At 40.6% G+C, this 15,361-nt stretch overlaps 1 protein-coding gene and 1 long non-coding RNA gene across 2 annotated transcripts in view; one reads left to right on the top strand and one right to left on the bottom strand.

Moving 5' to 3' along the window:
• Positions 1–15,361, bottom strand: part of LOC132535842 (uncharacterized) — a 144,391-nt gene that overhangs the window by 107,280 nt on the left and 21,750 nt on the right. The gene's annotated exons all lie outside the window — the stretch shown is intronic.
• Positions 7,084–7,956, top strand: DUSP21 (dual specificity phosphatase 21). The gene has a single exon (XM_007528225.2). The coding sequence runs from the start codon at positions 7,187–7,189 to the stop codon at positions 7,763–7,765; it is 579 nt and encodes a 192-aa protein (XP_007528287.1). The 5' UTR covers positions 7,084–7,186; the 3' UTR covers positions 7,766–7,956.

Genomic DNA, 15,361 nt, shown 5'->3' with positions numbered 1-15,361 from the left:
AGAATTTGCTTTTTCTGTGTTATAAAATATAAAGAAAAAAAAAGAATTTGCTTTTTCTGCACAGCATTATACTTTTGTAACTTATCCAGGTTTACACATATAGCATCGCTATTTGGATAATATTCTTTTTTTTTTGCCTCCATGGTTATTGCTGGGGCTTGATGCCTGCACTATGAATCCACTGTTCCTGTGGCCACTTTTTCAATTTTTTTTGGATAAGACAGAGAGACAAAGAGAGGAGAGAAAGATAGACACCTGTAGACCTGCTTCGCAGTTTGTGACGTGACCCTCATGCAGGTGGGGAGCTAAGGACTTAAACCCAGATCCTTGCACGGGCCCTTGCACTTGAGTACTAAGTGTGCCTAACCTAGTGTGCCACCACACCACCCGGCCCCTATAGTATTCATTACATGGTTATGCCCACAACTTTTCATTTTCTTTTTGCTGGACATTAATATAAATATAGTCCCCATTTTTCCCCACCAATTTTGTATATATAACCAAGCAAGGGTAGAATTACTGAGCCATAGGGTATGTACATGTTCAACTTTACTAGATATTGCCAAATTGATTATACCCCTTATTTTACCATACCGCCAACACTGAGTTTTCATTACTGTGCTTTCTTACTACCAGATGGCTGGTGAATGTCTCTATCCCCTTCTCCAATTAACTATGTCACTCACACACACTATTTTAGGGGAGAGACAGACAGATGGGAGACAGAGAGAGAGAGAGAAGAGAAGGGAAGAAAGAGACCCCACAGCACCATTCCACCATCCAAGAAGCTATTTTGGTATCACCAATGGTTCTCCAATAAGTTGCCAGAGTTCAGGCCCAGGATCTTGCATTTCACAAGGCATGTGCTCTACTGAGTGAGCTATATCCTTGCCTTTGTGTTCCATTAAAAACACCAAACTTGGTAGTCGGGCTGTAGCACAGCGGGTTAAGCGCATGTGGTGCAAAGCGCATGGACCGGCATAAGGATCCTGGTTCGAGCCCCGGACTCCCCACCTGCAGGGGAGTCGCTTCACAAGCGGTGAAGCAGGTCTGCAGGTGTCTATCTTTCTCTCCCCCTCTCTGTCTTCCCCTCCTCTTTCCATTTCTCTCTGTCCTATCTAACAATGACGACATCAATAACAACAATAATAACTATAACAACAATGAAAAGACAACAAGGGAAACAAAAGGGAAAATAAATAAAAAATAATTTAAAAAAACACCAAACTTGGGTCATCAAAATAGTTTACCTGGTTCAAACACCTCCTTTGGTATGAACACAACCCTAGTTCCAGCCTGGCTCCAACTAGGAGGAAGCTTTGGTGTTCTGGTACCATTTACTCTCTTCCTTTGTCTCTGTCTTTCTATATTGGGGGGGGGGAGAGAAGAGGCAACTCAAAGCAGTGAAGCTATAGTGACAACAAGTAAATAAATAAAAACACCAAACTATCCAAGTTTTGAGGCATAGAAAGCTTGATATTCTGTTCTCTAATATGATTTGACTGATGTGTGTACTTGAGATGAACTGTGCTGGGATTTGATCCAGCTTCCACATCAGAAAAATATCTGCAGCAAATTTATCATTGCCCACATAGACTGTTGCAAAAGCTCTCACTCCCTCTACAAGTACTTTTCTTCCCATCACGCCTGGCCGCCTTCCCCCTTCACAAATCCACCCACATAGCTATAAAGGTGTGTCCTAAACATTAAGTCTGATTATACCATTTCCCTGTATAAAGTATTCCGGTATATCACCATGGTCTGTCTGCAAGATCAAGCTAAAGCGCCTGTTACCAGACTTGCTGTGATCTCTGCTGTCAGCTCATCTAGCCATTTCACTAGCCACTTCAGCCTTATGCTGTGTGCTCTGAAAATTCTGAGTTGTTCCGCTCTGCCTTCCTGACAATAGTGTACACCTTTGTGCATTTGTAGGTATTTCCCTTCTGGTGTAGAACGTTCGCATTTCTTGTCTGTCTGAAAAACTCCTCATCCTTTAAAGAGCTGTTCTATCTACTATTTATTTATCTACTTATTCTATAGAATCGGAGAAAAATCCAGAAGGAAGGGGGGATAGAGAGGGAGAGAAAAAAAAAGGGAGAGAAAAAAAAGAGAGAAACACCTGCATCATTGAGTTACCCCTCTTGAAGTTTCCCCTTGTCAGTGGACACTGGAGGCTTGAACCTCAGGCCTTGCACATTGTAACATGTGTCTTCAACTGAGTGCACCACCACCCAGTCCCTGAAGATCTATTCTAAAGACAATCCCGCAAACTCCAACTATCACTTTATATATCCGTTATAAATTACAATAGGAAAAGCTATTTTTATAATGTGGAAACCTAGCAAATTCCACCTTAACCAAGCGTCAATTGTCATCATCATTAATTGGACAGATTTCACTGAGAATGACACATTCTGATAATATTTTTTAGCAGAAGTGTTTTACTTGAATCTAATCCTAAAGGAATTAGCTAATAAGTCAAAACGGACTTATTTTTGCTGTGTGTTCCAGGAGGTGGTGCAGTGGGTAAAGCACTAAACTCTCAAGCATGAGGTCCTGAGTTCAGTCCCGGCAGCACATGTACCAGAATGATGTCTACTTTTTTCTTTCCTCCTATCTTTCTCATTAGTAAACAAATAAAACCTTAAAAAAAAGAAAGAGAGAAAGAAAGAAAGAAAGTTTTGCTGTGAAACTGGCCTGAACTCTTATAGAAAAAATTCTTGGTCTCAGAAAAGACCAAAATGAAACAACAGACTGTGTAATTGTTCTAAATTAAAAAACACTAAAGAAACCTGACAACTAAATGCAGTAGGTGATTCTTGATTACATCGTAGATCAACAGGAAGAGCCAGACACAAAATAACATCATTGAGAAGATTGGTGAATTCTGAATAAATATTTTAAATTTTGAATAAATATATATGTGTGTGTATATATATATTTAATATATATGAATATTAAATGTGCTGATAATGTAGGAGAATGTACTTTTTTATATATTTTATTTATTCCCTTTTGTTGCCCTTGTTGTTTTATTGTTGTAGTTATTATTGTTGTTGATGTCATTGTTGGATAGGACAGAGAAATGGAGAGAGAAGGAGAAGACAGAGAGAGGAAGCGAAAGATAGACACCTGCAGACCTGCTTCACTGCTTGTGAAGCAACTCCCCTACAGGTGGGGAGCCGGGGGCTCAAACTGGGATTCTTAAGCGGGTCCTTGCCCTTTGCCACGTGCACTTAACCCACTGCGCTACCGCCCGACTCAACGAGAATGTACTTCTTCGGAGAGATGAGGTGAAGGACTAAGTGTTGCTATGTCTACAATTAGCAATCAATGGTTCAGCTAAAAAACATAAGCCGACAAATGTGTGTTTGGCACTGGGAAGATAGCACAGTAGTTCTGCAAAAGACTTTCATGACTGAGGCTCTGAGGCTGGGAGGCTGGGAGGCTGAGAGGCTCCGAGGCTCTAGATTCAATTCCTGGCAGCACTATAAACCACAGATAAACAGTGTTTGGTAATAAATCAATAAGTGTGTGGGCATCTAGGTAGAAGAAAGAAAAGGTGGCTGCAAAATGTTAAGAATAAGTAAATTAAAGGTGAAAGGGAAACAGGTGTCCATGGTTCTATTCTTGCAGCCTTTCCACGGTCTGAAATTTTTCAATACAAAAACCTAGGCAGAATAAAAATGGTAAAAAATAAACATATGAACAAAAAGCTTTGTTCCAGATCATGTTTTCTGTGAAGGTCTTCATGACAGAAACAGATGCAATAAATTGCCTTTTTTTTTTTCTGGATTCTTTGATAATCCTCTCTCTGAAAACTATAAACTTTTTGATCTCTGGACTTGAGTGTGTTGTATAGATCTACATAAACTACATCTTTACCTGGTACAGATTAGATGCCCAACTGATGATTTTAAAAATTAATCAAGCTCATTTAGAATCTTAGATAGCATTCAGTAAACAGACAGAAGTGAGAATCATTTTTCAAGAGAAGGGAATGAATGGCATGAATGAAAGTAAGAAACCAGGAGTGTCTCTTTTGTATTGTTGGGGAGAAATTTTTTTCTGATACCCTTTCAGGTTCTTTTAGCTGGAAAAGAATTAGATTAACATCAGACAGACTAACAGGAGGAAAAAAAACAATTTAATTACTTATATATGGTATCTCACACTGGCATGAGTGGCTCAGGGAAATTAAAGCAAAATAGTGTTCACAACAGGGATTTTTTTTTTCTTTTCTACAACAGAGTTCCGATTTCAAAGACAGGGAAGGCAATTCACAGGTAGATGAGGAAGTGAAATGTTTGGTAAACAAATGTTTACCATATGGTGCAAAGGCAAATGGAACCCAGAAAGGAATCTGTACATTGCCAAATTGCTCCAGTCTATCTCATTTTGATCAATTTAATTGCAATTAATTCCTCTGTGGTGGGTCACTCCCATCTAAATCCCTTTATGTAATGGTGGGTGGAAGGGGTGGGTGGACACAATCTTTAGAATCTTAATTGCTTTCTGTTTACAACTATCCACATGCCAAAGCAGCATATTTGGGGGTCTTGTATTCTGCTCCTGCTCAGTTTTTCCCAAGACCATTTCATGTGTTTGGTTAATATTAAAGATTTGTAGAAGTGGGCGGGGGTAAATAGCATAATGGTTATGCAAAGAGACTCTCATGCCTGAGGCTCCAAAGTCTCAGGTTACATCTCTGAACCCTTATAAGCCAGATCTGAGCAGTGCTCTGGTGGAAAAAAAAAAAAAAAAAAAGTAGTAGTAGTAGTAGAAGACGAAAAGTAAAAAGATTTGTAGAAGTAAAAATGCTCAGTACATAATAAATTCTTTTTTATTTCATTTTTTTCCCCCCTCACTACTGGGACTTTATTGCTCAGGGTCAACTTTTTTAAATAGATAAACGTAGAGACAGAGGGAAAGAGTAAAATATACCAAAGGACCAAAGCTTCCTCCAACACAATGGGGACCTGTCGTGAACCTGGGTTGTGTACATGACAAAGCAGGCACACTATCAGAGTGAGCTATCTTTCCAGCCCACATAATAATTTTTTTTTTAAAATCAGTTGCCACCAAGGTTGTCATTGGGACTCAATAATAGCACTACAAACCCACTGCTCCCGGCTGCCATCTTTTCTCTCTCTCTCTCTCTCTCTCTCTCCCTTCTTGATTTGATAGTAGAGAGGAAAACTGAGAGGGAGAAAGGACTGCTTGTGAAGTATACCGCCTGCAGGTGGGGATCAGGGCTCAAACCCCTGTCCTGCTTCATATTGTATCCACTCAACCAGCTGTGCCACCCCATCATAAGAGATTCTTAATCTTGTGACTAAATGAATTAATGAGATTTAAGCTCTGGTTTATGGTGATGCTGAGAATTAAACCTGGGACCTCTGGGATTTCAGGCAAGAAAGTTCTTTTTGCATAGCCATTATGCTATCTCTCCAGTACCATATTTAGTTAGTATTTCACTTGTTTCCTTTATGGGGGACTTACAATTTTAAATAATTCAAAATAGTCTAATTATGACAATTGAGGGAAAAAAAGAAAGTGTTGTCTTTTGAAATTATCATTTCCTTAATCAAGAAGAAACAGATCTGCATGTATTTCATTTTTGCTCCTAGTCACCACAAACTTTTGCATACTTTAGAACGATGAGGAATGAGGAGGAAGTCTCTTAGCTGCTCTATGAAATAATTTGTTAGTTTTAGGTTATAGGTCTTTTGAGTCTTCAAATTCTACAAAACTGTTAGCTGAGAGGAAATGCAAATCTCAAGTAGTATTTAAAAAATCTATTTTTGGCCTAATTATGGTGCAGCATTGACTTGTTCCAGAATTATTAACATTACTGTTAAAAAAAAAAAAAGCATTGGCAGTGGTCAAAATGACTTGTAGTATGTGGGGAATCTTTATGAAGAAAGTAGACAAGAGTAGTCTAGGAAGTGGCGCAGTGGATAAAGCATTGGGCTCTTATGCACGAGGTCCTGAGTTCAATCCTCAGCAGCACACGTACCATAGTGATGTCTGGTTCTTTCATTCTCTCCTCCTATCTTTCTAATAAATAAAATCTTTTTATTTTATTTTATTTATTCCCTTTTGTTGTCCTTGTTGTTTTATTGCTGTAGTTATTGTTGTTGTTGGATAGGACAGAGAAAAATGGAGAGAGGAGGGGAAGACAGGGAGGGGGAGAGAAAGACAGACACCTGTAGACCTGCTTCAGGGCCTGTGAAGCGCCTCCCCTACAGGTAGGAGCCTGGGGCTCGAACCAGATCCTTACGCTGGTCCTTACGTCTGCGCTTAACCCTCTGAGCTACTGTCCAACTCCCCTAATAAGTAAAATCTTAAAAAAAAAAAAAAAAAAAAGTAGACAAGATATTCTGAGCTGTTGTTTCAGGGAATAAAACAGAATCAAGAGATAAGTAGTTTGAACTGTACATACATATGAACTGTGACACAGCTAAATTAGTCCCAACTGTCTACCACAGACCAACTAGATAAAGGACCATAGATCAGTTAACAATGTTCTCTTGTAACTTTTGTAGTGTGTTTTTCTAAGCAGGAACAGGATTCTATGGCTACAATCACCAGAGAAGCATCAGGCCAGTCCACCAAACAGCAGCCAAATCCTTATCTCCCTGCAGTTTTACAGAGATGAGCATATTACATGAGCTCAATAATGTTCCCCAACACAAAATATGATACTGCTATTTAGCAGAAAAAGTGAAAGTACTGTTCTTCTATATATACAATGTGTTCAGTTATTATAATAATTGTAATAATATAATACATAATAATATAAGTTATTATTATAATTATTATATTGTATTATATTATATTGTATTATCTTATAGTATATCTATTATATATTATGTTATATTGTTATATTATATTATTATGGATATCGGGATATATATGTATGAACACAGGTAAGAATCAGGATGTGGGAAATCAACATAGTAAGATGAAATTCTCCCAGACTCCTCCCAGTCCTCTCTGCTGGCAAAGGTCATTGCCATGGTAACCATTGTGAAGCCCAGGGTGGGGCAGTGTTGGTGACTAGGGACCAACCTTCAGTAGGCTCAGAAGCTCATCAGACACTTGAAGCACAACTGTTTGTCGAACCCACGACAAACCCCCAAACCTCCTCAGGGTGACAGCTGCTGGGCCTGCTACCACCAAGATGACCACACCACCGTCATCCCATCCAACTCCGCTTCTCCGGCCACCACCACCAGGGTTTATACATGGCCTCTCTCAAATAACCAGCAGTTTGTACATCAGTAATGGTGTGGCTGCCAACAGCAAGCTGATTTTGTCAAGCAACCGCATCACAACTGTCATCAATGTCTCCGTGGAGGTGGTCAACACATTCTTTGAAGACATCCAATACATACAGGTGCCAGTGTCTGACTCTCCCACCTCCCGCCTCTATGATTTTTTTGATCCAATTGCAGATCACATTCACAACGTGGAAATGAAACAGGGCCGCACACTTCTCCACTGCGCGGCAGGGGTGAGTCGATCCGCTGCTCTTTGCCTGGCCTATCTCATGAAGTATCACGACATGACCCTAGTGGATGCCCACTCATGGGCCAAGTCGTGCCGCCCCATCATCCGGCCCAACAACGGCTTTTGGGAACAACTTATCCACTATGAATTCAAACTGTTTAGCAAGAACACCGTGCAAATGATCAATACGCCAGTGGGTATGATTCCTGATCTCTACGAAAAGGAAGTTCGTCTAATGCTGCCGAACTGAGTCAACCTGGCCACCCCCGCCGATCGATACATCTGCTGCTGAACTTGGATCAAGGACTAGCCACCGATTTTTTCTGAGCAGTGGGATAAAAGCCAGATGTGACCTTTAGAAGTGCAGGCACAAAAGGGAGGGTTGTTGGAGGTTTAACTTGCAAGCCTTCGCTTAAAAAAATAAAATTCATTAAATGTAAAGTGGTGACATGTTTTTTTTTTTTTTTTAATCCTATGACTGATGGCTCATGACCTCTGGGGTCTGGACAGAGAGGAGGGTGGAAATAATATCTAGCTCAGATGGGCCTTCACTTTGAACCCTGCCTTATGGTCACTAACCCAGAAATGAATTCCTCAGAAACCTACCCAGTTTTTCCCAACGCCAAGACAAAATTTTAGACACCATGGTACCCCTTGTGTCTTTCACATTAAATACCAACTTAACCTTCATGGGATTCTCTAGAAATAGTGGGGGAACCTCAGGTCACCCACCCCTGCCTCCACCTTCAACCACATTGGTCCAACTCTGATATTCTAGAATGGATTTACCTATAAAATAGTGGGGGTTTTTTTCTTAAAAATTTTATGATAAAGATGGAGAAATAAGGTGGGGAGGGGGGGAGGCCGAAGGAAAGAGAAAGAGGGATACCTGCAGCCTGCTCCATCACTCATGAAGCTCCTTCACTGCAGATGGGGGAACCATAGGCTGGAACACAGGTCCTCACACAGGTAATTAAAATGAGCTTTACTGGTTGCACCACCTCCCAGTCCCTATAGTTTTCTATCTATCTTTCTTTCTTTCTTTCTTTCTTTCTTTCTTTCTTTCTTTCTTTCTTTCTTTCTTTCTTCCTTCCTTCCTTCCTTCCTTCCTTCCTTCCTTTGTAATTATTTATTTTCCCTTTTGTTGCCCTTTTTTATTGTTGTAGTTATTATTGTTGATGTCCTCGTTGTTCAATAAGAGAGAGAAATGGGGAGTCGGGCGGGTAGCGCAGTGGGTTAAGCGCAGGTAGCGCAAAGCGCAAGGAGCCGCATGAGGATCCCGGTTCGAACCCCGGGCTCCCCACCTGTAGGGGAGTTGCTTCACAGGTGGTGAAGCAGGTCTGCAGGTGTCTATCTTTGTTTTTTTTTTTTTAATATTTATTTTATTTATTTATTCCCTTTTGTTGCCCTAGGTGTCTATCTTTCTCTCCCCCTCTGTTTTCCCCTCCTCTCTCCATTTCTCTCTGTCTCATCCAACAACGATGACATCAATAACAACAGTAACTACAACAAAAAAAATACACGGGCAACGAAAGGGAAAATAAATAAATAAAAATTTCAAAAAAAAAAAAGGAGAAAGGAGGGCAAGACTGAGAGGGGGAGAGAAAGATAGACACCTGCAGACCTACTTTACCGTCTGTGAAGCGACCCCCTTGTAGGTGGGGAACCGGGATCCTTACGCTGGTCCTTGTGCTTTGCCACCTGCGCTTAACCAGCTGCGCTACCACCCGACTCCCTTTTCTTTCTTTCTTCTTTTTTTTTTTTTAACAACTATTCCACTATATAAGGTTTTAAAATATTTGAATTTGATGGCAGGTTCTCAAAATGCCCTCAACGATCCCCACCAGCCCTTCTTTTTTTAAAAATTTTCTTTATTTATAAAAAGGAAACATTGACAAAACCATAGGATAAGAGGGGTACAACTACACACAATTCCCACCACCAGAACTCCGTATCCCCTCCCCTCCCCTGATAGCTTTCCTATTCTTCATCCCTCTGGGAGCATGGACCCAAGGTCATTGTGGGTTGCAGAAGGTGGAAGGTCTGGCTTCTGTAATTGCTTCCCCGCTGAACATGGGCGTTGACAGGTCGATCTGTACTCCCAGCCTGTCTCTCTCTTTCCCTAGTAGGGTGGGGCTCTGGGGAAGCGGAGCTCCAGGACACATTGGTGGGGTTGTCTGTCCAGGGGAGTCTGGTCGCATCCTGCTAGCATCTGGAACCTGGTGGCTGAAAATAGAATTAACACATAAAGCTAAACAAATTGTTGATCAATCATGAACTTAATGGCTGGAATAGTGTAGATGAAGAGTTGGGGGGTACTCCATTTTGTAGATAGCTAGTAGGCATATTTTAGTTATATTCCAAAGGGCCTGTGGCTATACTAGTTTTTTGTGTTTTCTTTGAGCCTATAATCTGATATGCAGGTGGATCCAAGTTATTGTCTGGGGAGATGATGTCATGGCTGGAAAAGGAACAGAAAGCTGGATCAGGGAAGAGAGTAGCTCCCTAATATGGGAAAGGTGTATAAATACTGTTGACTGTAAACCCCATTGATTTGATGTTATCTGGGGCCCATATTCAGCTTAAGAGCCTATGTGACCACTGCATCTCTGTAGATCTGAGCTCACATTCTGTGTTCATGAGTAGGAACATTCCAAGCTGCCCGAATATTGACCCACCTGAGGAAGCTCAGGTGTAGCATAGAGTATGTTGTCCACCCTCCCTCTGGAGGATGGAACACTCCCTACTGTTGTTGATCCAAGTTGAGGGCAAGGTCCTACCCACCAGGCCTTCTAAAGGGCCCTTAATTCACTTCTGCAAGACACATGCTGCGAGACAGAAGGACAGAGACTTAAGGCCAGGCTTCAGAGGGTCACCCTTCTCATGGACCTTGTATTTGAGTATTGGGGTTGTTGGCCAGGAAAGAACTTCTCCAACATGTCCTCCCATTTGTGATCTAGGGCCTTTCAAAAACCTGTTCCCTTATCAAAACAGTAGATTCCTGTCTCTTGCACAGTTGTGATGATTCTATGTTGGAGTATGGGGCCTAGTACATAGATGTAGAAAGGGTAGTTCCTTTATTAATGTCATTCTTTGGCCCTGCTGATTGAAGTGTGAGCACATTCATCTTCACAAGGGAATTGCTTCCATCTGTACACAGTCTTTTATTTACAAAGTGCTCTTCCAAAAGAATCTATCCAGTCTGTTAAAACAAATGGTTCAAGGTCCTTTTGTATCCTAGCTCAGAGAAGGCTTAGATTTCAAATATGTTCATTGTATTTAATTCAGGTGCAAGCAAGAAGCACAATTCTAGCCACCAGTCACTTCCCCTCCCCATCCCCAAAAAAACCTTGTTATAGTTGCTAACCATTAGTGACAGTGCTCCAGGACCACTGGGAATCAAGAGGCCATTTGTCAAAGAGACATATGAGTAGACATCAGAAGTAAGCTTCTGAATGTAAAATTGTTCAAATTCCCCAGGTACCTGGTCCAGGCTTGGGAGCAGCTACTCTATTTATAATTCAGAGGATTTTAGATCAAAATTATATACGACAAAATCAGAGCTTCTAACCCTCACATGAGGTCCGGGGTCCAGAGTCCAGTGGAGTCCAAATGTCCTTTCTCTCCAAATCTAAGTCTATCCTTGAGTCCACAAAAGGAGTGCTTAGGGGTGTAATTGGAGGGATCGAAAAGCTATGAAAACCACTGCTCTAGACAGATGCCCTCCTGATACAGATGGAAGAACAGACTTAACAAATACAAGATCTGGACCCTTTGTCAAAGCAGTCTTCTGGCAGAAACCCAGACAGGAAACTCATTTTCAAGTATTTTTTATGGTTTCTGAACATTGACTTTTTTTTTTCAAAGATCTATTTTCTCTATTTTTCTGAAAGTTTTGTATCTTTACACAGTACCTTTTTATTTCTTATTTGATAGAGACGGGGACTCATTCTGTTCCAGTTTGGCTTCATCTTAACTAATTATAACTGTGATGATCATATTTCCAAGTAAGATCACATTCTGAGGTTCTGAGGTTAGGAATTCAAGATTTGGGGGGAGGAAGACTACAGTTTAGCCCATAACAGTGTTGTTTCTAGTTTTGAGAAAGTATAAATAAAGTACAATGACACATACAGACACATGCAGAGAGAAAGGGAGTGGGGGAGAGAAAGAATTGCAACAGTTTAAAAGCAGAATTCATAGTTATGGTGAAAAATAATCATAGCCACAACTTATTAGAAAGCACTTATACCACAGTATTGGGCACTGTGAAATGTTTCTAGTCTTTACATCAGCACTTCAAGGCAGTTTTTACCCCCTAAAGGCTCCAATATGCCGCACCTGCAGGGGGGGAAGGAGAGATGAAGTAGTGCTCTCTCTCTCTCTTTATCTCTCCTTCCCCTCTCAATTTCTCTCTGTCCTATCAAGTGAAAAGAGAAAAAAAAAAAAAGAAAGGAAGAAGAAGGAGAAAGAGAAGGAAAAATAGAAGAAGGAGAAAAGAAAGAAAAAAGTGTCTACCAGAAGCTGTGGATTTGTAATGCAGGTACTGAGTCCCAAGAATAACCTTGGTGGCAACATTAGTCAATTAATCAATTAATTGATTAACAAATTAAGGGGCCAGGCAGTAGTAGCACATACAATTGAATGTACAAGTTACCATGTACAAGGTCAACGGGTTAAGCTCCCAGTGCCAACCTGTAAGGGGAAAGCTTCACAAGCGGTGAAGCTATACTGCAGGATCTCTTTCTCCCTGCTCAGTTTCTCTCTGCTCTATTAAATAAAATAAATACTTTTAAAAATATTTATTTATTTATTCCCTTTTGTTGCCCTTGTTGTTTTATTGTTGTAGTTGTTGTTGATCTCGTTGTTGTTGGATAGGACAGAGAGAAATGGAGAGAGGAGGGGAAGACAAAGAAGGGGAGAGAAAGATAGACACCTGCAGTCCTGCTTCACCACTTGTGAAGCGATTCCCCTGCAGGTGGGGAGCCGGGGGCTCGAACCGGGATCCTTACACTGGTCCTTGTGCTTAGCGCCACCTGCGCTTAAGCCGCTGTGCTACCGCCCGACTCCCAAATAAATACATTTTTTAAAAAGAAGAATTTTGTGGGTTAAGAGATAACCTAATGGCTATGCAAAAGATTTTCATTTTTGAGGTTCTTCTAAGGCCCCCAGTTCAATTCCCGACACTGCCATAAGCCAGAGCTGAGCACTGCTCTGACAAAAAAAAGAAAGAAAACAGCCAACTGCAACACACAAAGATTTGACGTTCAGACTGGATCCCCTTTTTTCACATTTCTTTTGAGACAAAGGTAAATAGGAAGAGGAAAAGGAACTTTTTTGAGTAATTCACCAATAATGTACACACAAATCACCTAGGAAGTTTATTATAGAGATATCTAGTTCTCACCTCCACAGATTTATACTCGAAAGTAATAGGTTAGGTCCCTTTACCTGCTTTCATGCCCCCTCTTCCCCATGGCCCTTCCTTTCTCAAGGAAACTGCATTTTATTTTATTTCAAAAATGCACTTATTTTATATATATTTATTTTATTTTATTTATTTATTCCCTTTTGTTGCCCTTGTTGTTTTATTGTTGTAGTTATTATTGTTGTTGTCATCGTTGTTGGATAGGACAGAGAGAAATGGAGAGAGGAGGGGAAGACAGAGAGGGGGAGAGAAAGATAGACACCTGCAGACCTGCTTCACCACCTGTGAAGTGACTCCCCTGCAGGTGGGGAGCCGGGGTTCGAACCGGGATCCTTATGCTGGTCCTTGTGCTTTGCGCCACCTGTGCTTAACCCGCTGCGCTACAGCCCGACTCCCAAAAATGCACTTTTCTTGAGGAAGTGCTACCTTAGAAAACTTTCGTGGAGATGGCAGACTTGATTGCCACATAGTATGAAGCACAAGAACCCACACAAGGATCTGAGTTCAAGTCCCCTGCTCTCCACCTGCAGAGGGGATGCTTCTTACACGATGAAGCAGGTCTGCAGGTTAGTCTAGCTTTCTCTCCCTCTCTATCTCCCTCTCCTCTCTTAATTTATTTGTTCTAGCCAATAAAATGAAAAAAATGTCCTCGAGGAGCAGCGCATTTGTAGTGCCTGCACCGAGCCCCAGCGACAACCTTGGAGGCAAATAAAAAAAAGGAAAGAAAGTAAAAAGAAAACTGTTGTTATTTCAGTGATACAATTTCTCATTTCCCCCAAATAGGTGCTATCCCACCTCATCCACAACCAGAGTTCCCTTTCTTTTCAGTATAGGGCACTGGGCCCCCTCCCTTGTTACAACCACCTCTCCTTTAGCGACTTCAGAGATCTTAAGACATGGGCCAAGGGTTTACACATGATTCATTCTGACTGTTCCATTGCTTTGTTTCCTAAACCCCACATGAGTGAGATCATCTGATTTAATAAGGTTTTCTATTCTGAGGTGTTTTTTTTTCCATTGTGTAATCATTAAAATGATAAGTAATATGTTACTTTTAAACATTTAATTTTAAAATTGACTCTTTTTTTTAACATTTATATCTTTTTATGAGAGAGAGAACTCTGGCATATAATGATCCCAGTGACTGAAAATAGACCTTCAGGAGTTTAAGTCTGGTGTTCTAATTTGCTAAGCTACATCCTCAGACCTAAATCTGCTTATAAATATATCTCACCTTCTACCCAGACTATTGAATGGAGAAAGGAGAGTCGCTTCAACAAATGGTGTTGGAAAAATTGGGTTGAAACATGCAGAAGAATGAAACTGAACCACTATATTTCACCAAACACAAAAGTAAATTCCAAATGTATCAAGGACTTGGATGTTAGACCAGAAACTATCAAATACTTGGAGGAAAATATTGGCAGAACTTTTTTCCATCTAAATTTTAAATGGTACCAATCCAATTACAAATAAGAGTAAAACAAAAAGAAACCAATGGGACTACACCAAATTAAGAAGCTTCTGCACAACAAAAGAAACCACTACCCAAACAAAGAGACCCTTTACAGAATGGGAGATTTTTATATGCCATACATCAGACAAGAGGCTAATAATCAAAACATATAAAGAGCTCACCACACTCAGAAACAAGAAAACCAATAATCCCATCCAAAAATGAGGAGAGGATATGAACAGAGTATTCACCACAGAAGAGATCCAAAAAGCCAACAAACATGAAAAAAAAAAAAAAAGCTCTACATCAGTAGTCTCTTAACTAATGAAATACACGAAGGTGGGAAGGTAACATTTTCTTCCAGATTTTATTTTATTTTATTTATTTATTTATTTATTTTTACCAGAGTACCTGCTCAACTCTGGCTTATGGTGGCATAGGGCATTGAACTTGGAACTTTGGTGTCTCAAGCCTGAGAGTTTCTTTGCAGAACTGCTGTGATATCCCCAGTAATCTCTCCTTAATCACCATTTGTAAACTGTGAAAAAGGGAGAGGAGACAGTGAAAACAAGAATTTTGTGGTAACATTTTGTGTGTTTGGGCCAGACTCCCTGCCAGGTTCCCTCCATCAGGAGAGATGGATTAAGTTTCAGGCACATACATGTGCACCAAAATGTTTTTAATAGGGTTTTCTGAAATAAGGCTCTGTAGTGTTAGAATTTGGACTAGAGATGTCTCTCTCTTTTCAATAGTCTTTGTGGTAAAGGAATGAAAAAACGTGCATGGGACACTTGGCCAAGTCAGAAGGTCTCAGGGATAAAATCAACTGGATTCTTGAAATCCCAAGCTTGGGCTGAATTGAGGGCCTGTACTGGGGAATGTGAGAATGTGCATTCATTTCTTATTTTATTGCACAGTGGTCAAAGAATGTGGCCTGACCTCACTGGTGGGTAAGGCATGCT

Source organism: Erinaceus europaeus, chromosome X (assembly GCF_950295315.1).
Source record: "Erinaceus europaeus chromosome X, mEriEur2.1, whole genome shotgun sequence".
Lineage (NCBI taxonomy): Eukaryota > Metazoa > Chordata > Mammalia > Eulipotyphla > Erinaceidae > Erinaceus > Erinaceus europaeus.
Note: the sequence above shows the minus strand (reverse complement) of the source record. Positions and strands in the feature narration are given on the sequence as shown.

Coding starts and splice junctions, on each gene's coding strand:
- DUSP21 (XM_007528225.2), top strand. CDS start 7,187: ATGACCACACCACCGTCATCCCATCCAACTCCGCTTCTCCGGCCACCA.